The sequence below is a fragment of the Sarcophilus harrisii genome, chromosome 1, assembly GCF_902635505.1.
Source record: "Sarcophilus harrisii chromosome 1, mSarHar1.11, whole genome shotgun sequence".
Classification (NCBI taxonomy): domain Eukaryota; kingdom Metazoa; phylum Chordata; class Mammalia; order Dasyuromorphia; family Dasyuridae; genus Sarcophilus; species Sarcophilus harrisii.
The window spans coordinates 348095760-348117524 of record NC_045426.1 but is presented as its reverse complement, the minus strand read 5'-3'; the positions used below and the strand labels follow the sequence as shown (position 1 = coordinate 348117524).

Genomic DNA, 21765 nt, shown 5'->3' with positions numbered 1-21765 from the left:
TTCTGCTAGCTCTCTGAATAATCTTTTTGTTTTAAATAGAATAGTTTTAGCTAAATTTCTTTTACATGATAAAAGAGCTTTGTGACTCAGAAGTCTATTTAAAATCAAAACAATTCACTCATCTCCATAATATTCAATTCTGTTATATTAAAGTCTCTGAAAGTGAAAATTGCTAAGTTGACAATTCATAGTATATTTGGTTTGCAGTTCTTTCTTGGGAGTTGAGAGATAGAGATTTATGTTAGGGAAAGAAATGTTTTTCGAACAAAGAAGTATGAAACACCTTTTACTTTACAGATATCTGATTCTACTGTTGTGGGCCTTTTTTGAGGTTTGAAATCTATCATCAAACCAAGAAATAAAAATAAACCGGGGAGAAAAGGTGAGATAGGTAGAATTTAAAAACAGCCAAGTAAGGCTGAATCTAGAAAGCGAACAAAGGAACATGATATGAAGGTAAGTAATATAGAAAAGCTCAATGGGGTTTGTTTCTTGGAATATGTTGCTGAAATGAAAGACATGAAAATAGGAAACATAAAGAAGAATATACAGAATTGGTAGAGCCCACCAATCAAAGATATTTAAAATGGTCTGAGATAAAGAGTAAAAATTATTATTCTAATGAATGCCACAGGCTAAGAAACAAACAACAACAACAAAAAAAACCCCAAATAAACCTCAAAACAAATCAAAACAACCAACTTATGTTTCATATTTTTCTGGACTGATCAAAAGAAAACTATATTATTCACTTTCTCAATCTTTGTATGCATACACACATAACCAATACATTCCGTTATTTACTAACCCAGGAAGTAAAATTACATTTTCATGAAAATCACTGTGCTTAATTACATCCATATCCAGGTTGATTCTCCTCAATCCATTTTCTAGGTGAGTTGTTTTTCCAATGAGATACTTCACATTTTTCTTTTTTTACTATTGTTTTATTCTTTTTTGGTGTCTCATAGTTTTCAGCTTCCACTTGCCCAATTCTAATTTTTAAGAGTATTTTCCTCAGTGAGGTTTTGTACCTGTTTTTACCATGTGGCCAATTCTGGTTTTTTAGTTGTTTTTATTTACCATTTTTAAATTTACTATTGTTTTATGTCTGTTTTACAAAGATGTTACTTCTCTAATCATGATTTTCTTGTATTCTTTCCTTTCCCCAATTTTTTCTACCACTCTAATATTAAAAAAAAAAAAAAAAAATTAAAATTATTTTTCTTTAGCTCTTCCAGGAATTCTTGTCAGGTCTGTATCCAATCTGCATTTTTCTTTGAGATTTTACTTAAAAAAAGTGTTTTCACCATTGTCTTCTGAGTTTATGTCCTGATCTTCCTTGTCACCATGGTAGCTTTTTTTAATTCCCTTTTTATTGTTGTTGTTGTTATTTGCATATCTTTCTAGCTTATTTCTTGATGTTGAATTTTATGTTAAAGGGGTGTAGTTATGTTAAGGGCAAAAGACTGTCTCTAGCTTTAGGCTTTTTTGCCCTGTTTTAATTGTGGGCTGGGAAGAAGGGTTGTGTGTAATTTTTCATTGCTTTCAAGATGTGGGATCCAGGGAGAGATGTGGTCTCTTCTCTTCCCTCATCTGTACGCTGGGTCCAGATAACACCTGCAAGTGCAATATCCCTCTTCTTGTTCTAGAACTACAACTAAGATCCCTGATCTCCTCGTGACTGCAAGCACTCCTCTCCATCCTTGAAATGCGACTTGGAACTAGTAAATAGGCAGTGGGCTTGCTAAACAGCTTCTGGTTCTGTGCCCAATGCCAGAATGGGAGGTACCTTGTTGTCCAATCTTACTGCCTCTGGGTAATGAGAGCTCCTCAAACTGCTGCTATTACCATCTACCTCCAAGGTGCACAGGTGATCTTACTGCCCTCTGTGCTCCTGATTAGTCCCCATCCCAGTGTCATAGATCTCTCCTTATCTTTTAAGTCTTCACTAGAAAAATGACTCGCCCTAGTCTTTTGTTGGTTATGCTGCTCCAGAATTCAATTTGAGGCATTCACAGTTGAGAAGGAGTATACTGGAACAGTTCAGCTTACATGTTGCTTCTAATCTACTATCTTGGCTAAAAAAATAACTCTGAAAAATCCCAAAATTGATCAATGTAATGACCAACCATATCTCCAGAGAAGGTTGGAGCAATTCCTGACAGGTAATGGACTCAAAGTATCAAGCATTTTGGGATATTGCCACAGTGACGATTCATGTCACTTGACTATACTTTATTACTAGGTTATTTCCCTTCCTTTCTCTTAGTTTTTAATGGGCAGGGGGGAGGAAAGAGGTGACTAAAAGAATGGAAGGGGTTTAGCTCCAAAAGAACCAATGAAACTTTAATGCAGAGAAGAGCAGAAAAAAAGCACAATTTTGACAGTAATATGTGGAATTCATAGCATTCCTCTCCTACCCCCAAAGAAACTTAAGATTAAAGTAGATATACAGGAATCCCCTTCTTTCAAGACTGAGTTAAAGCTCTACTTCTACATAAAGCCTCTGCTGCAATCATCTCCCCACTTCCAAATAGAGGAGCTCTTTTCCTTGTTTCCATTGAGTTGCATTTGTTTTTTATATATTTATAGTATATACTTAAATATGTACCTGTTGTCTCCCAGTTAGAATATAAGTTTCTTGAGAGAAAGGACTTTAATGTTCTTTATATTTTATATATAGCATCTGGGGTAGGAGTTTAAATAAATACTTTTAAATTAATTCAAATTTTAAAAAGGTACACACACACACAGGTCAAAGTTAGATTGAATATAGAAGAATACATGGCAAAATTGTGTCAAAATAAAAATTATTTTACATGAATATGAAAGGATAGAGTATTACAACTGTGTTAAATATATGAAAACAGAAATATACATAGGAAGATATATAAATGATGAAAAGTGAAGCAAGTAGAATAGAAAACATACATAATAATTGCAACATAAATGTGAACAAACCAAGTACAATCTGATGGTGTGACATTATAATTAATCTTGACTCCAAAGAAGAGATGAGAAGATAACCATTCTCCATTCTTTGTAGAAGTAGGGGACTAAGAGCATTGAATACAGCATATAAGTTTTGACTTCATGTTTAATTTAAAAAAAAAAAAAAGAAGTCTTTTTCCTTTTTTGTTATAGAAGAGGATCTCTGGGAAGAAAGGAACAGAGGGACATAATGGAAATTGTATAACAATCACTGTACTAAGCACTTTACAAATATTATTTCAATTTTTCCTCACAACAGTCCTGGGAAGTGGGTTATCTATTATTTCCATTTTACAGGACAAAATTTAGGCTAAGTGAGGATAAGTGACTTACTCAGAATCACACAGATAACAAGTGTCTGAAATCAAATCTGAACTGAGGTTTTCCTGATTCCAAGGGGAAGGGAATAGGCATTTATATAATGCCTACTATATATCAGGTATTGCAATAAACACTGTACCATTATCTAATTTGACCCCAAGTCGTTGCTATTATTATTCACATTTTACAGGTGAAGAAACTAAGGCAAACAGAGGTTGGGTTATTAGGGTTTTTTTGGAAGGGGCTGCACAGCGAGGGAAATTATTGTAGGCTTGAGATCAGGTCTCTGACTCTAAGCTCAGTGCTCTGTCCACAATACCACTAAAACTTTATCTAAAAATTATGCTACCTAAGCTTATAAATTAAATGGACAATAAAAAGGTAGTTTTAAAAAGATCTACATTATGGACAAGAAGAATAAAGAAGGGATGGGACTACTCCTTGAGGTTGATGGTAATGAGAAAGTCAGTCTACTTCAACTGTTTCTTCCAAAAATAATCTCTTAATTGGGAAAGACAGCACAAAAATTATTGCAAATAAGGGATGTGAATAAGGGATGGGTTCAGGCAACACATAGCTGTTGTCCTCAATGAGTTCTAATTAGTTGGTCTAGGGAAGCAATACCTTATAGTATTGAAAGAAATAGCAGATAAAATTGCTAAAATTCTGTTAATGGACTTCTGAGAGTCAAGATGGCGGAGTAAGCAAGAAATTGCCTGAACTCTACCAAATTCACCAATAACTGTAATATAGAGCCTCAAAATGAAAGGCAGAACCAACAAAAAGATGGGGTGATTTTCCAGCTCAAAACAACTTGGAAGGTCAGAAGGAAAGCTCTGCCTTACTTGGCGAAAAGGATAGCACAATTCAAAGTAGGGAACATCTAGACAAGCTCCAGTGTAGGTCAGTGAAGGAGGCCCTGAAGTTCCAATGTAGCATGCTAGTGAGAGGGCTCCCTGCGATCCCTAGAGCAGTACCAACTAGCCAGGCCTCATGTGGCATGTGCACAACACCAGATTAACTGCCAAGCCTTCAGTCCCAGACACAAGAAGATTTAAGTCAGTGCCCCCTTAATCCTAGACACAGAACTCAACTTTAAAAGTAACAAAATAGACTAGAAAAATTAACAAAAAAGAAAAAAGGAATTTGACCATAGAAAGTAATCATGCTGACAGGGAAGATCAAAACACAGACTCAGAAGAGGATAGCAATGCTAAAATAACTACATTCAAAGCCTCAAGTAAAAAGATTAGTCTCAGACCCCCAAAAAATTACTGAAAGAGCTCAAAAAGGATTTTAAAAATCAAATAAGAGGCAGTTAGGTGGCGCAATGGATAGAGCACCAGGTCTGAATTCTGAAGGACCCGAGTTCAAGTCTGATTTCATATTCTTAATTCCTACCTGTGTGACCCTGGACAAGTCATTTAATCCCAATTGCCGGGGGGGGGGGGGGGGGGAAATCAAATAAGAGGTAAAAGAAAAACAAAAGAAATGAGAATGATGTAAGAGAATCATGAAAAAAGACTCAATATTTTGATAAAGGAAAGGACAAAAAAAATTGGAATTACTGGAAAATACCTAACTCCTTAAAAAGTAGAACTGGTCAAGTAAAACAGGAGATTAAAAAACTAACTGAAGAAAATGACTTCTTGAAAAATAAAACTGCATAAGTAGAAGCAAATGACTACACGAGATATCAAGAATCAATCAAAATCAACAGTAATATATATATTGCTGAAAAAGCAACTGATCAGAAAAGCAGATCCAGAAAAGATAATTTAAGAATTACTGCTGAAAGTCATGATTTTAAAAAAGGACCTGGACAGCATGCTTCAAGAAATTACCTAAGAAAACTATCCTGGTATCCTAAAATCAGAAGGTAAAATAAACACTTAAAATAATCTACCAATCTCATTTCTTGAAAGAGATCCCAAAATATAGCCAAACTCCAGAATTATGAAACTCACATGTGAACACTTAAGAGAAGTAGTAAACACTAAAAGCCATTATTATGGATTGGGTTACATCAAATTTAGCTATTTCTTTTTTGGTGGAGGGTAAGTATACTGGTTGAATGCTATAAATTTGTATACTTGATACACATGATATACAACAGTATAAAACAAAGTTAGACGTATAAAGCTGGCTGAATAACCAGACGGATCCATATCAACTTGAAAGGAGGTCTCTAGTGAAGTCTTCCAAGAATTTATCCTTGTCATTGTACAATTCAATAGCTTTATCAATGAATGATTTGAAGATAGATTATATACTTATCAAGTTTACAAATAATGAAATTTGGAAAAAAAACAAGATGAGTCTATCCAAAAAAATAGTGATAGACCAAAAAAAGCCAAATCAAACGATTAACAAAAATAAATGCAAAGTTTTATCCTTGAGTTAAAAAAATATTGACCTCCCAACTACAATATGATAGTGGTATCACTAGGTAACAATATCTCTGAAAAGGAGAATTTTAGTTGATAGTAATATCAATAGGAACCAGTAGTTTGATATGGCAGTCAAAAAAAGCTAATGAACTAAGAGATATAGTTTCCAGAATGAGGGAAGTAATATTTTTTATATATTTTGACTTTGTCAGGTCACAGCAGAACCCTCTAGTACTACTCACTCCATTTTAGCAAAGACTGAATCACAACCAAAGAGGACTCCTAGAAGTGTGAAAGGACTAAAAAACATGCCCTACGCTGACTAAGTGAAAGAAGTGGGCATATTATGAGATTGAGGAAAACAAAATTTAGGGGATACAAACATTTAGGGAATGTTTTCAAGTGTATAATAGTGAAATTGTCATGAAAGAGGGATTAAGATCAGACTTGTATTTAGCAAAACAAGGCAGAACCAGAAACAATGACTGGAAATTTCAGCTCACCAAATTTAGACTCAAATATAAGGAAAAACTTCCTAACAAATAGAACTATCCAAAAATGGAAGAAGCTGCTTCATAAGCTTATTTGAGGGATTCAAGTAAGAGACACAATGATCATTTTATAAGATTCTTAGTTTGATCTAAATTAGACTAGGAAACCTCCAAAGTCCCTGTCAAGTCTAAGACTAATGATAACCAAAGGTGGTGGTAGTTCTTCAGATGTTTTAGTTTCATCCAACTCTTTCTGACTCTATCTGGGGTTTTCTTGGAAGAAATACTAGAATGGTTTTCAATTTCCTTCTCCTATTCATTTTACAGATGAGGAAACTGAGGTAAACAAGGTTATGTAGCTTGTCCATTAGCAAACAGCTAACAAGTATTAAAGATCAGATCTGACTTTCAGGCCCGGCACTCTATCCACTGCCCCATCTAGATGCTCAATTTAGGCAAAAATAAAACAGCACGAATGAGACAGTAAAGCAAGATGTTTAAAATCTAGGTACAAAACATATTTAACATATATTGGATTACTTTCCATCTAGGGGAAGAGAGAGAGAAAAAAATTTGGAACACAAGGTTTTCAAAGATGAATGTTGGAAAAAAACCATCTATGCATGTTTTGAAAATAAAAAGTTAAAAAAAAAACCTAGTAATTATTTCACATTCTTATGTTATTTCATCTATTCACTATCTAGTTTCTACCTCCTTTCCCCATAATGATAACTATCATTCTTTCAAATACCTTCCCCTTCTTTGGCAACACAATAGCTTAAGTTTTTTTCCTCTCATAGTTTTTCCAGATCTATGTAGCTGTCTACCATTAATAAAGGAAAGAATGAAAAAAGCAATTTTTGATATCTAGTCACCATAAACAGTTTTTGAAGTCTTCTCTTACTAGGGAGAGTTTTATTCCATCACAATTTACAACACTATCACTAAAACCTTTTATTTATTATCTTTACTATTTGATTTCTATAGCAGAACACTCTCATGAACACATTTATCTGTGATATCTAACAAAAGATTTAGATTTGCTTAATCTTTTATTTTAAAAAGATCATATTATCATACTTACCAGAATAAGTAACTGCAGTGGTACTGTAAGTAGCACTCTGGGTATAGGATGGCACTACAGTAGCTGCAGCTGCTACTGGTTGTACAGTGGATGATACAGGATATATGGAGAAAGTAGTCGTTGCTGGACTTGGTGTGGCTGGTTTTATGGCTGTCACTTGCCGAGTTTGCTGGGCTTGAGTATACTGAGTTGCACCTTGGCTATAGCCTGCTTTAGGAGCTAAATAGAAAAAGATAATTAAAAGAGGAAAACAAATAATAATTTAAAATACTTTTATCAATATAGTTATGAATTATATAATTATAATCACATAACTGTGAAAACATGAGCATGTTTAAAAGACCTTATGTTAATTACCACCAGAGGCAGTCTTCCTCTATCCACCATCTAAATACTAATAAAAAATTAAGTGAGAAGGCTAATGCAATATTAGGCTGAATTAGGAGAATGTCTAGAAAGGAAATTACAGCCCTACTATATATACTCTGCCTCATAAGTACTATTCAAGAAACATTTTAAGAAGAATACTTTGGCAAACTGCTATGAGTATGGAATAAAGTAACAAGAATGATGAAGAAGCAAATAGCAATGTTAACAGTAGGTTGAAGCACCTGCAGTATTTGGGGGGGAGGGGGGGAGGGAGGACTTAAAAGGTTACGTTACAGGTTTGTCTATGTATCTGAAAGGCTATCATGTAGAAAGGGAATTAAGATTTGATTTGCCAGGCCTCTAAGAGAACTGGGAAGGAATAGAAGTTGCATAAAGTAATGTTAGGTTCTATTTCTGGAAAAAGTTCTAACCATTACAGCTATTTCAAAATTTCAATGGGCTTCACTCCAGAAGTAAAGAACTCAGCCTCAAAAAAGATCACTAAGCAAAAGTTTAAGACACACTTATTGGGAATTTCTATTCCAAGTACAGGTTGGATTAGATAGCACGGCTAGTCTCTAGTAACCCATACTGTTAATTCCATAGCCACAGAGATATTCTTATTAGAAATGGTATCATTTGCAAAAGAACATTTTAGCAAAATAAAAACTAACCAAAATGTTTTTAAAGCCAGAAACCAAATTTCTATACATTTAGACAAATATTACTTCCCAGTTTCCAGAGAGGCACACTAATTTGGAGAAAAGTCAGTTTCTGCTGTGGACAATAATGTAAACCACTAGAATTATATTTGCAATTTGAGTAAATCTGTGTTGGGAGGGAAAAAAATAACTTAAAACATGAGATTCATAAAATAGAAACTAACAAAGCATTGCCAAAAGGGTCCCTAAATGACTAATCATAGTAGCAGCTAATATTTCAGTTGTTATTCTCATATATTTATTTTCAACAAGGAAAAAGAGCATGGCTAAAAGTCAAAGCCACTGTCTCCTTTCTGTATCTTAGATATTTATTTAACTGAGGTGAGATAAGTCAGATTAGAAGTTGCCAGTTTGGACCCTCAAGTCATGTCTTCTGTGATAATATTTCAAAATAAGTGGATTTCATGGAATTAAAAATCAGACCTTTTCACAGATAAAGTTGGAGTTCCCAACAAATTATACAGAGTACAATGCTTTATACAATGAATAAGTTATCTGAACACAACCCACCTGTCTGGTAGTAGGATTCAGCAACAGAAGGCTGAGGCTGAGCAGCGGCAGCTACAGCAGCAGCAGTTGCTGTTGGTTGTTGATAGTACTGCTTACTGTCATAAGCCACAGCTGGGGCAGTAGATCTCACATATGAGTATGAGTCCTTTAAAAATGTAAAAACTGAATTTAAGGAAATCTTGTCACAAGCAAATACTCAAAAAAGTAGTGACGAAATAAAGGACAGAGTTTACAAGAAACTATTGATGAAAGAAAAGAAAAGAAAATGAGTATAAAAGGAAGCTTATTATAACACTATGGAACTGAACTCAGCATTAAATTCATCAATATTGGACCTTTCCATGAAGATTTGGTCTTAGAAAAAACAAAATGACTACAAGTCAAATTTTACTATCCAGTACATATGAATTAATATTTAAATAGATTTGCGATTGAACTAACAATTTAATCATCTCCTATAGAAACATAATGAAGATTTGTGAACAATCTAAAGAATTTTTGTTGTTGTTGATTTGTATTTGCATCATTAGATAAATATCATTTTTCTAAAGCATATACAGTGCTCACTCACTCCCACTTCCCAGCAATTTAATAAATATTCCTTTTCAGAATGTAGAAAATTCTTTAAGATTCTTATTATAGCTATTTCTGACAAAGTTTCTTTTGTGATTTTTCTTCTTAATTTATGTATTGGGACAGATCAAGACTACAGCTTCCTAAAGTAAAAAATAAAATCTGTGCATGGAAATGAAAAATTAGTTATTAACAATATACTTTCAAATACTTGATAGCAAATATAATGGATGATTTACATATTTCTTTAGCTTTCTTTAAAAAGAAATAGGAAAGCTCTTGATGAGAGATTGAAATTAACCAAGATATGTTAAATTAAGCTTATCAGAAGAAATTCCAGAGGTTTCGGCTTGGTTATGTTAAACAGAAGGCTAAATGGCAGCCTAGTGTTTGTTTTCAAATACATAAAAGATTTTCACTTACTGTTCCTTATGTACACATAAAACTGAACAATGTTTTTAAATTAAAGCAGAATAGGTTTTTACAAAATCTCTTCAATGGCTTCCAGGAATTATATCTCTAATGATTTTTAAGAAAATAATAGTCCCTGGAGCTTAATTAGTTGTCCTATTAAAGACCCTTTCCATTCTTCTTGTCCAATATTCAAAAGCATCAGTTTTCTTACCTGGTAATTCTGTGTAGTGGCTGGAGGTGGTGGAGGTGGAGCTTCTTGTTGCCTCTGAGTGTAACCATAGTCTGTTGCTGTATGAGCGGTGGGGTAACCTCCATAAGCAGCAGCTGTTGCAGCAGCTGCAACAGCTACTGGAGCAGGCCTGGCAACTGCAACTGTGGCGGCTGCTGGTGCATAGGCAGCAGTAACTGTATGAGCAGCTACTGGAGCCTGATGGACAGTGTAGCTAGCAACTGTAGTTGGATGAGAGTAGGCTACACCCGAAGCTGGCTGCTGGCTATGTTACAGAATGGAAAAATAAATTTAATACCATTTAATATTAATTCTTCACCTCAACATATTTAAATAAAACAGTAGCATGAATCACATAAAATGTAGAAATGTGGTATTATACTATAAAATACTACACATTGTTCTAGAACCTTTAACCCAAGTTCAATTCATATGATATATTAAGAAGCAGCTGCTTCTGATAAAGGAGTGAGAAAATCTATACTAAGAAATTAGGATTAACAAACGCAATGTATAGAAGAAATCTGAGGTTGAAAACACTTTTCCTGGCTATATAATAAAAGCTCTATTAATCTTAAAGGCATAAAAATTAAAACAAAATATTTAATATTCTAGGTAGTTTTTTCGTTTTTCAGCAGTGTTTCTTCTGGACTGCTTATGATATAGTGGTTCAGATAGATTAAGATTATTGATATTGTTTCTAAACTTCTAAACTTTCTCCTTCCAATATTCATTGTAATATATATTACAGCAAAGTCCTGAGCTGGAATTAGTTTATTAGTCCTGGAGCAAGAAGGAGGTTAAGAAGAAAGCAGAATGCAAACAGTGGGAATTAAGGCACAGTCAATTTGAACCAAGCTGCTTCTGTTTTCTTGTTGCCTCTGGGTATAACCATAGTCTGTTGTTGTATGAGTGGTGGTAACCTCTTTTAAAATTTCTTTAAAAATATTTTTGTTTCTGGCCCTAGCCTCATATGATCTAGATAGTCTGGAGGATTAGATGGTTTTTACTGTATCTTGAGCTACAATACATTAGAACACTAAAATAACCAAAACGAAAATACCTTCCTCTGCTCGCTTTGACAGGTTCTCCAGCTCTATACTGGTCTAAGAACAATCTGAAGTCTTCTCCAACATCATTAAATTGGGAGTGGAACTACTAACATAATTCAGCCAGACACCTACAATAGTAGAGTGTTTAGGACTCATTTCTCATGACAAACTTCTTTTACTGAGACCAACATCTTCATCCATCAATTTAAAATATCTATACCATTTACTGACTTTTACTAGCTTTTGCCAAGTCCAGTGAACAAAATGTACTTAAGTCTATACTACTATTCTTATGCTAAATCACTTAAAACCGGACATTTTCACTGATTATAGTATTAGCTTGAATTCCATTTTAAAAAAATAAATAAAGCTTATGATATTCACAATGATTTTACTGACAGAAGGCCTTTAGTTTTTTGGTCAATTCTAATAGTTTTTTCCTTTATGTCAAGGCTGATTCCACCTCTCAAGAGACTTCAACACATTGCTTTTATTTACTTCTGACCAGCAGAGAAAGCCATGACAGGTTTTCACATACTTAGAAAGAGTTGACTAACAATCATATCCCCTCCCCACAACGACTTTCTTTTATTCCAGTTAAATATTACCAGCTACTTTAATCAATTCTCATCTGCTATACATTTATCAGTGCTTATGCTATTCTAGTTACTTTCCTCTAGACATACTTTAGTTTATCTGTATACTTTTATCTCCTTAGTCTTAAATACTAAAAAATACACCTAGCCACTCCTCTGTCATCTTGTACTTGAATTTGATTTTTTCAGAACCTAAATTAATTCAATTAACTTTTATAGCTACATGTGTTGTAGGTCTCAGACACTTAACACTTCCTAGCTGTATGGTCCTGGGCAAGTCCCTTAATCCCAATTGCCTGGGAGGGGAGGGGAGGAAGACCTACCAAATGTTAGGCACTGTTAGTTAAGTACTGGGAATATAAAGACAACCAAATGTGAGATTTTACAAACAAGTCTTGTTTAAATTAATCACCTGGTTTTGACTCTGAAATAATTTTGATCCTGATTCCATTATCTAAAATGTCAATATGTTGGCTATTCCTCTCAACAATTGTACAATTATGTACAAATCTGATAAATATGCCAACTAATACTTTTCCCCAAGACAATAATAATGCAAGCATAGTGCCATGCACAGTTTCCATTAAAGACTCCTTCAAAATTGACATCTAACAGTCAATGACTCCCTTATGAGTCAAGCTATTACACCATTTCCAAAAACAGCAAACTGCATTTGTGCCACATCTTTATCTTACCCATAAGTATGAAAGATTTGTCATATGCTTTGTTAAAATCTAAGCAAACTATTCCTACAATTTCTGACTTGCTGGTCTAAAATGAGATTAATCCAGATGGTCTCTTCATGTCCACATCATTCTGGCTTTTTATGATCAAAGATTCTTTTTTACATATTCATTTTGCATCCCTGTAATGCAAATTTTCTAGAACCTTGCCAGAAATCAAACCCAAGTTTGCTGGCAGATTCACTCTTCCCTTTAAAAAAATAAAAATAAAAAAAGTATGCCAGTTCTGCAGCACTTTCCCTCATGACATTCTTTTTAAGATCAGTAACAGTAGCTCAAAGACATCTACCAGTTCTTTATATTGGGATATAAACTCATTAAGGGCACACAGGTCCCATCTACAGAATACTATCCATGGCTAGCTTTTAGCTATCCTTTCATTTAACCCTTTCATCTTGATTGGGTCTTACTGTTCCTTAGTTATCTTCTTTTCCCTAAATATAGTTTTTAAAACTCCCACAAAAATTCTTTGTTATCCTTACCTTTTACTCTTTAACCTCAGCTAATTTTGAGTCTGCACTTAAGATATTTAACAGCCAATTACAATTACCATTATAAATACCAAGATAAGAGGAAGAATGGTAAAGACGGAAAAACCCTAGAATGGGACCCCTACACCTATCAACAACTTCCTTTCAAACCTATGAATCTAGCTCTAAATCTTATTGCTGGCTTCAGTCAATCTAACTCATTCCCAGTTCTGGGCCTCACTTTCAGCCCTATTCTCTGCCTCCTGTATATTCTGGCTGTGGTCCATATTCCACTAAGCTTACTTACAAATGTCCTATACTGCTGGTCTGTCCCATGAACTAATTTTCTTTGGAAAGCTAATATATGTGTATTGTAGTGAGTTAGGCAGCTACTACAGCAGGAAACGATACATATCTATTGTTGCTAAGAAACTTTTTATTCCTAAAATGGCAGAAGGAAAGCACTCAATTTTCCCTTACAAATACAATATATTTAGCAATTTATTTTTATGAGGAAATAAGCTGAATTCTAACTGCCTAAGTTTTAGAATATAATTAATTTCTTATGCTCATGAATGATCCTTTAACTAACAAAACACAGTTCCTCTACTAATAAATATAGCTTCAGGCTTATTTCACATTACTTCCTTTTACCCACATTCTAAGCAAATTGGACTGCCTATCCAACCTCCAACATTCATATGAACTATTTTCTATTCCTGTAATACAATTTTATTTCATCTTAAAAATCTTTTATCTTTTGGCAAGGTTGTTATCTCAGATTTACCTCTTCCTAAATACTCTCTTCTCATTTTTAGTACAATCTCCATCCTGGAAGTACTTTGACTTTACACAAAAATACCTACTTCAAAGCCCAAGTAAAATGTAAGCTCTTTGATGGTAAGGCCCAATTATTTTTGTCTTAATTATATCCACCTGGAACAGACCTTCCCATTAGATTATTACAACTGAATTAATTTGTCATCTTCAACTTCTTATCTCCCAATTCCCTGCTGTCTACAAATATATCCAGGTCTCCTCTAGCTTTATAAAATATTCACTTAATTCAGTTTCTTCTTCCAACATCCTCCCTATCTATCTCTCCTTTTCTTGTTCACAGATATACTCTCAGAAAAACTGACTTCATCCCAAGAGCATAATCATGCACTTATTTTCTGTCTCATTTGTCAACTCCTTGAAATGTAGTTTCAACTCCACTCTTTTCTCCATAGTTAACAATATTTTAATTAGATCCAATGGCTTTTTCTCATTCATCCTTTGTTAACATTTGACATTGCTGACCCACCCTCTTCCTCTGGAAGTTTTTCTGTTTATCAAACAACTGAACTCAGTCCCTACTTTTGAGTTAAAGCTATGTTCTCTCAATGATCTCATTAGCTCCCATGAATTTAATTTTGTCTATGCACGAAACTCCCAAAATCTATAAATATATCTCTATTCTCTTTTTTAACTCCAATTCTACACTATCAATGGCTTATTGGATATATCTAAATGTATATCTCAGAATCATCTTAGATTCAACAAGTCCAAAGGCTACCTAATTCCATCCCTCTTCCTAACTTTATTTCTATGCACTATCTTTGCACTATCCAAAGCTCACAATTTTATCATCTTTGACTATTCACTATTCGTCACCATCTCTTTCCCTCTCATAGCCACTACTAATTCAAGCTGTCATAACCTTTTCTCTTAAACTACTGCAACTGTAAACTAATTGGACTGTCTTTCTAATCATATTCTACATAGGTGTTAATCATTTCCTAAAGCACATGTCTGCTGTCACTCCCCGGCTCCAATGGCTCTCACTTGTCTTACAATCAAATAACCAACCCTCCTACCCCCCAGCACTAAGAATCCTTAACTTGATTTAAGCATATCTTTCCAAAATTATTATATATAGTCCAGCTGAAATAGAATCTATGGCTTTGCTCAGCCCATAGCTTCTCAAAGTTCAGACCAAGTATTATGTGAGAATTTAACTAGTTCTGCTAGCTTATCTTATTAACTCCATCCCTTTGGATTTTGGGGTAATATATTTTGTTTCTATTTATATAATATGTATAGTGCATACAATTTTGTTTCTATTTATGTTCTATGTGAATCTGCTTTTCCAAACTTCTTGAAGGTAGAGATTTCATTTTTGTCTTCACACCATCAGCAACTGACGATGCTTGGCGCACGATTGATAAATGCTTGTTAATTAACTGTAACTAAATTAAAATCATTATTTTAATAACAGGGGAAAATTGCAAATTATATAGCTAAGCATAGAGTTAAAAGTTGGACCTGTAATTTTAGTTAAATAGGGAACTCTGAGATGAGAAATGCTTACCCATCTTCTCTAAAACTTACATCGTAAGAGTTATAGAGAGCTGCCAAGACCCTAAACTCTAAAGTGATAAAAAGGAAGTAACTTGTTCAGGATCACAATGTTTCAGAGACAATATTTAAAACTAGGTCTTCTTAAACTCTCTATCAATTATGGTACAGCTCCTAATTTAATGTCAAATTTTTAACCTCTCTCTTAAGCTATTACATGATCAATGATTATTATTTTAGAAAAGACTGCTTTCAGCCTGTTTTAACTATTTGTAGCACAGTTCTATGGTACAGGCCAACTTTTTTAAAAACTGAAACGGCAAAATGTGAGCTGAATATATTATTTTCTCAGGTAAACTCAAAAACATCAGACTTTCATCATTTATCTCAGGTCCATTATAACTATTGTGTTTCAAGAAAAAACACTTTTTTCTTACTCAGAAACTCATTAATTGAATTTACTTCTTCATAGTCTACAACAGTGGTGTCAAATTCAAATAGAATTGGGGACCACTAAACTATACATAATACCCAGTCTTCATACTGACTTAGAAACTCACATATTGATTAATTTCCCAGCTGCATTTTTATCTGGCTTTGGATCCCACTCAAAAGTGTTGTGGGTCATAATGTTGAGACCTCTGGTACACAATATAAAAATCATCCTGTGATTGAGCTTCTCCAAAGTCAGGATTATCCTCTGGAGAAAAGCATATAGCATATCAGTTCCATCATCCAAACTGTAGTCAACAGATTTCCACTTTAGTAAGATCAAGAAGACTAATACAGCCTTTGAAAATTTCAAGTCACCTTCATGAAGCACCAGTGTAGAATTTTAAAGTAGGCCTTTTCTACATTTAAACAAAAACTCAAATGAATCAGGAAAGCTATTTAAATCAAACATGTAGATCAGTAATTTTAGAATTTAAAAAAATTACTCCTAATCTTCCTGTGCTTAAAAATTCAATGTTCCATTAACTATAATCTTGTAACTTTAGTTAATCTCTAAAATAATTCTCAACCTCTCAAAATTGATTACATCATACAACATATGAGAAGACTTTAAATTTAAAGTAAATATGAAATAATTCTTTAAATTTTATTTGGTCTGTACAAAGTGACTTATGTGGCATGAGACTAAGAAATATAGTGAGACATATACAATATATAATACATCCAGACCTCTATTTTCCCCCTTAACTGTGGACAAACTTAAAGGACAATTTGGGGACAACCACAGAAGGTGCATTACTGATGATTAAAATGTTCCTAATTGCCTGTTATGATTAGCATCCATGAATTCACCTAAAATCTTCTGGAAACTTTATCAACTACTATAGTAAAACAAATAAAAATTTGTTATGACTATTTTTACCTTAATGGGCTGAACGAAGATTGAGAAACAGGTTTACCTGCTTCTTAAGGAAAATATTTCTTCAAATAAAAAATTTAATTGGCAATAGATCATACCAACTAAGTCTCAAAACAATGTATATTTAACATATTATTAACTTCATTTTTATGAAGCCATATTTAACATTTCTCAAAAGTACAAAGTTCTCTTAAAAGTCTTGCATTACTCAGAATTCCACTTTGTAGATCATTTGTAAGGCCAGTAAATTTCCATCAACATGATTTCCCAAACCAGTTCACCTGGCTTTGTCAAATTTCAAAGTTAATGATCAAGTTTACAAAACTATCTTACTCACATTACTCTTATTCTTTATAGTTAAAAACCCTTACATCATCTTAAAAAAAACAAAAGCCCATTCACTAATCAACAAGCTGAACTCACTGAATCTTAGTAATTCAAAGAGAAAAGCTGAAGCATATTTTGTCCTTTATACATATCTTAAGAATCAAGAAATGTCACTTTCAACTGGCTGAACTGGATTTCAAGTGATGACTACAAAAAAAAAAAATTGCTTAAAAGTAAAAAGTCATCTAATATGTTCTAATAACAATGTTATCAGTTATTCAGATAAAATATAAATCTATTTATAGATTTTGGGAGTTTCGTGCATAGACAAAATTAAATTCATGGGAGCTAATGAGATCATTGAGAGAACATAGCTTTAACTCAAAAGTAGGGACTGAGTTCAGTTGTTTGATAAACAGAAAAACTTCCAGAGGAAGAGGGTGGGTCAGCAATGTCAAATGTTAACAAAGGATGAATGAGAAAAAGCCATTGGATCTAATTAAAATATTGTTTACTATGGAGAAAAGAGTGGAGTTGAAACTACATTTCAAGGAGTTGACAAATGAGACATGACAAATGAGAATATGCAATGAGAGCATATTCTACAAAATACACAATTAAAATTCCTACCAAGAGATAACTTTTAAGACAACTTTCTTGAACATATGTATTTGAAAAAACAATACTATTCATACCAAATTATATGTGTGAGACAAAAGAACAAGCAGGATTTGTGTTTAAAATTAGAAAAGACCTTAGAGATCATTTAGTCCAAATCTCCAATTTTATAAATAAGGAAACTGAGGGCTAAACGATTGCAAACGAACTCTCTCATGATTCTTCAAGAATAAGTAGAAGAGGTAGGATTTGAAACCAGGCCATTATGCTGTCAGTGAAAAGTAAAATACTGGTCCTAAGGGCTCATATTAAAAGTTGATTTACCCCCCTACTTAAAATTATCCTTTTCTAGATATAGGATTGTGTCTTCTGTTATCTAAACTTCTAGAACACTTTATACCTTTTGAGTGTTTTCCAAAACCCATTATTATAAACAAATTATTTGTATAACAAAAAAAGCTTTTCACTTTACATCAAGATGTGTTCCTTAGAACTATACATTCATTCACAAAGAATACTACTACTTTATGAAAGATGTATGTTTTCTTTTCTTTCTTTTTATTATTAAAGCTTTTTTATTTTGAAAACATAAGAAAGTATAATTTTTCAACATTGATTCTTGCAAACCTTTGTGTTAAAATTTTCCCTTCCTTCCCCCCACCCGCTGCCCTAGATGTCAAGTAATCAAATATGTGTGATTACATATAAAATATGTTAAATCCAATATATGTAAACATATTTGTACAATTAGAAAGATGTATGTTTTCATGGGAATAATGACTACATCTGTGATTTCCATGGCACAAGGATTATTAGAGTAAGCAAATTCTTATGAACCAAATGAAGTGTGCATCTTTAAAGCAACTTAAGTGTCAAGGATTTGCCTAAATTATTCATGTCGAACTCAAATAGTAATTATAGATTCCCTTCAGATACATGAGGAATCCTATGGACTGTATAGAAACTACATATTAATGTTATATTGTATTCTATTAATATTTATTAAATATTTTTCTAATTAACATTTTAATCTGGTTCAAATCACACTCCCATTCGGCTGTGTTGCCAGTTACTATTTGCTACATGTCTGACAACTCTTGACTTAGACAACTGAGAAGTTAAGTTGCTGGTCCATGCTTACAAAACCAGTATATCAAAGAAGGAATCTTAATGCAGGTCTTCCCGTTTTCAAGGATAGCTTTCTATTCACTATTCAAAGCTATTTATTTCTCTATATATTCTCTTTCTTTGACTTTTAAAAAACTGCTTATTTTTTCCAATTGATAATTATTTTTGTTAATCTATCCTCTTCACTACATTCCCCCAACTCAATTGAGGATTGCCTTCTTAAAAAACTGGAAGGAAAAAAAAGAGCTTAATATATAGCTACATAATCCTGTAAAGTACATGTCCACAGTAGCCTAGACAACTCTAAAATCATATTTTTCTCTCTTCATGTTAATTTCATAACACAAGTGAGCTGTTGTTTTATCTTCATTTCAATTGGTAGTTTATCACTGTCTATGAATTGTAAAGTTTTTCAAAGTTGTTTTTCCTCAATGTGATTACAATTCTATTTCTTTATCATTTCGTAAATCTTCCCCTTTTCCTCTGGAACTGTCCATTTTATAATTTCATATGGCAAAATAATATTCACAATTTGTTCAGACATTCTCCAAAAGGAAGGAAAGTTCTTTCCAATTTTTGGCTTTGAAAGAGGTGCTATAAGCAAGATAACTGTATAAATATGTATACATATATTGGATTTAACATGCATTTTAACATATTTAACATGTAGTGGACTACTTGCCAGCTAGTGGGGGAGGGGGAGTAGAAGGAGAGGAAAGTTTGGAACAAAAGGCTTTTTGCAAGGGTCAATGTTAAAAAAAATTACCCATGCTTATGTTCTGTAAATAAAAAGCTTTAATAAAATAAAATTTAAAAAATAAAAGATGCTGTAAATATTTTTGTACATATACATTCGTTTCTTCTTTGAGTCCTTTGGAATATAGAGTAAATAGTGGCATAGCTATAAGCATATAACTATAATATATTTTAATTTTCTGGACAGTTCCAGAATGCTTTTCAGAATGACTAAACCAAGTCATATCATCAACCAATAGTGCATTCATGCACTGGTTTAACCACAGCTCCTCCAACAATTGTTATTTTTCTCTTTTGAATGTCAATGTAGGGGGCAGCTAAGTGGTGCAGGGATAAAGCACTACCCTTTAAGTCAGGAGGACCTGAGTTCAACTCTGTCCTCACACATTTAACACTTCCCACTTCCTGGCTGTGTGATCTTGGGAAAGTCACTTTACCCCAATTGCCTCAGCAAAAAAAAAAAAAAGTCTATCTAAAAGGCATGAAGTGGAAGGTCAAAGTTGCTTTAATTTGCATTTCATAATTATCAGTGGTCTAGATCGTTTTTATAGCATAAATTTCTTTCCTTTGAAAATTACTTATTCCTTTGATTATGTATCTAAAATGAAATGATTCATTCTTATAAATTTGAATTAGTTTCTTATTTATCTTGGATATAAGATCTTTTATCATACTTTTGCAAAGATTCTCCTCCCCTCCCCCAATATGTTTCCCTTCTCATTTTTACTACGTTAGATTTGTTTGTATAATAGCTTTTAAATTTTATATAAATTGTCCATCTTCTCTTACGTGTGCCTTTTTATCAAATGTAACGAAATCTTCCCCATGACCTCTTATATTTTGGTCATACATGCATTGGTGTATAATGTGAAGTACTGAACTACATTTAATTTCTAGCAGACTGCCATCCAAGTTTTCTCAGTATTTTTGTCAGTTAGTCCTTGTTATATATTTTCTAAAGGCTTAAAAATAACAAATGTGAATGTAAAGGAATTTCTACTCAAAAGTTGTTTTTTAATGTTAGAAAGGGAAAAAAACAAACTGAAAGTCACAGAGTTTTAGTGTTGAATTGGACCTCAATAGTCATTTGTTCAACTTACACCTGAACAGAAGCTTCAATAAATGTGGCCAATCAGCCTCTGTCCAAAAAATTTCAATGAGGAAGAACAACCTCTCTCTGCAATCCGAAGGTGAACAATCCAATTTTCTGGTTACCAAGTTTTTCCTAACAAGCCCAAGTTAGCCTTCAGTTTTTGTCTATCACTCCTGCTCCTGCAGCCAATAAAACCCCAGCTTCAATTCCTCTTTCAAAGTAGAGTCCTTTGATTACTGGGAAGAAAGTTATACTATCTTCCCTGAAGTTTTCTCTTTTTCACACTAAGCAACTCCAGTCTACTCACTCACTTTCTTGATGTGTACTCAAGGTATTTAATTGTCTTGGTTGTAACTCCTCTAGATGTTCTTCAGCTTCTCAATGTTCCTTTTAAACTGTGGTCCTCAGATCTGATTATGATGTTTTAGAAGAGATCTTACTTGAGATGAAAAATGTCATCTGCATCCAGAAAGAGAACTATGGAAAATGAATGTGGATTGAAGAATATCATTTTCACTTTTTTTTTTTGGTCTGCTCTTTCTTTCTTGTGGGTTTTCCCCTTGTGGTCTGATTTTTCTTCCACAACATGACAAATATGAAAATATGTTTAAAAGGATTCCATTTAACCTATATTAGACTGCTTGCTACCTAGGGGAAGGGAAAATTAAGGAAGGGAGAAAAATTTGGAACAAAGCCCAACAAAAACAAATGTTGGAAATTATCTTTGCATGTATTTAGAAAAATAAAATATTACTGAGGAAAAAAAAAGAAGTGGTCTGATTATGGTCTCCCTTAAAGGATATGTTATTACTTTTGTATTCCTATAAATTATGAGTCTATAAATGCTACTCCAAGATTTGACTTTGGAAGCTGCCATCATGAATAGCTAATTTATACTGGATCTGTGATATACTAAAAACTGTGGGATCCTTTTCACTAAAAATACTATCTAACTATGGCTTCTCCCAAACCTAAACTTGGGAAGCTTACTTATTCCTACTGAATTTCAGCTTATAAGATTTAGCCCAAAACTCTAGCCCAGGGATTTTTATCTCAAGTACATGAATTTGTTTTGCTTTTTAAAATATACTGAGATAACTGAATTTCAAAGTAATTGGTTTCCTTTGTAGTTAATATGCGTTTTAAAATATTGCTTTGAGAAGGAGTCCATAG

General features: G+C 33.3%; 1 protein-coding gene across 1 annotated transcript in view; it reads right to left on the bottom strand.

The window, feature by feature from the left end:
- ZFR (zinc finger RNA binding protein) overlaps positions 1–10367 on the bottom strand; it is a gene marked incomplete at its 5' end in the record, with an annotated part of 50622 nt that extends 40255 nt beyond the window's left edge. The window contains 3 exons of the mRNA XM_031945881.1: positions 7281–7499; positions 8882–9026; positions 10080–10367. Coding sequence (XP_031801741.1) covers positions 7281–7499; positions 8882–9026; positions 10080–10367 — 652 coding nt within the window. The remainder of the gene's footprint in view (positions 1–7280; positions 7500–8881; positions 9027–10079) is intronic.
- Positions 10368–21765: the final 11398 nt, after the last annotated feature.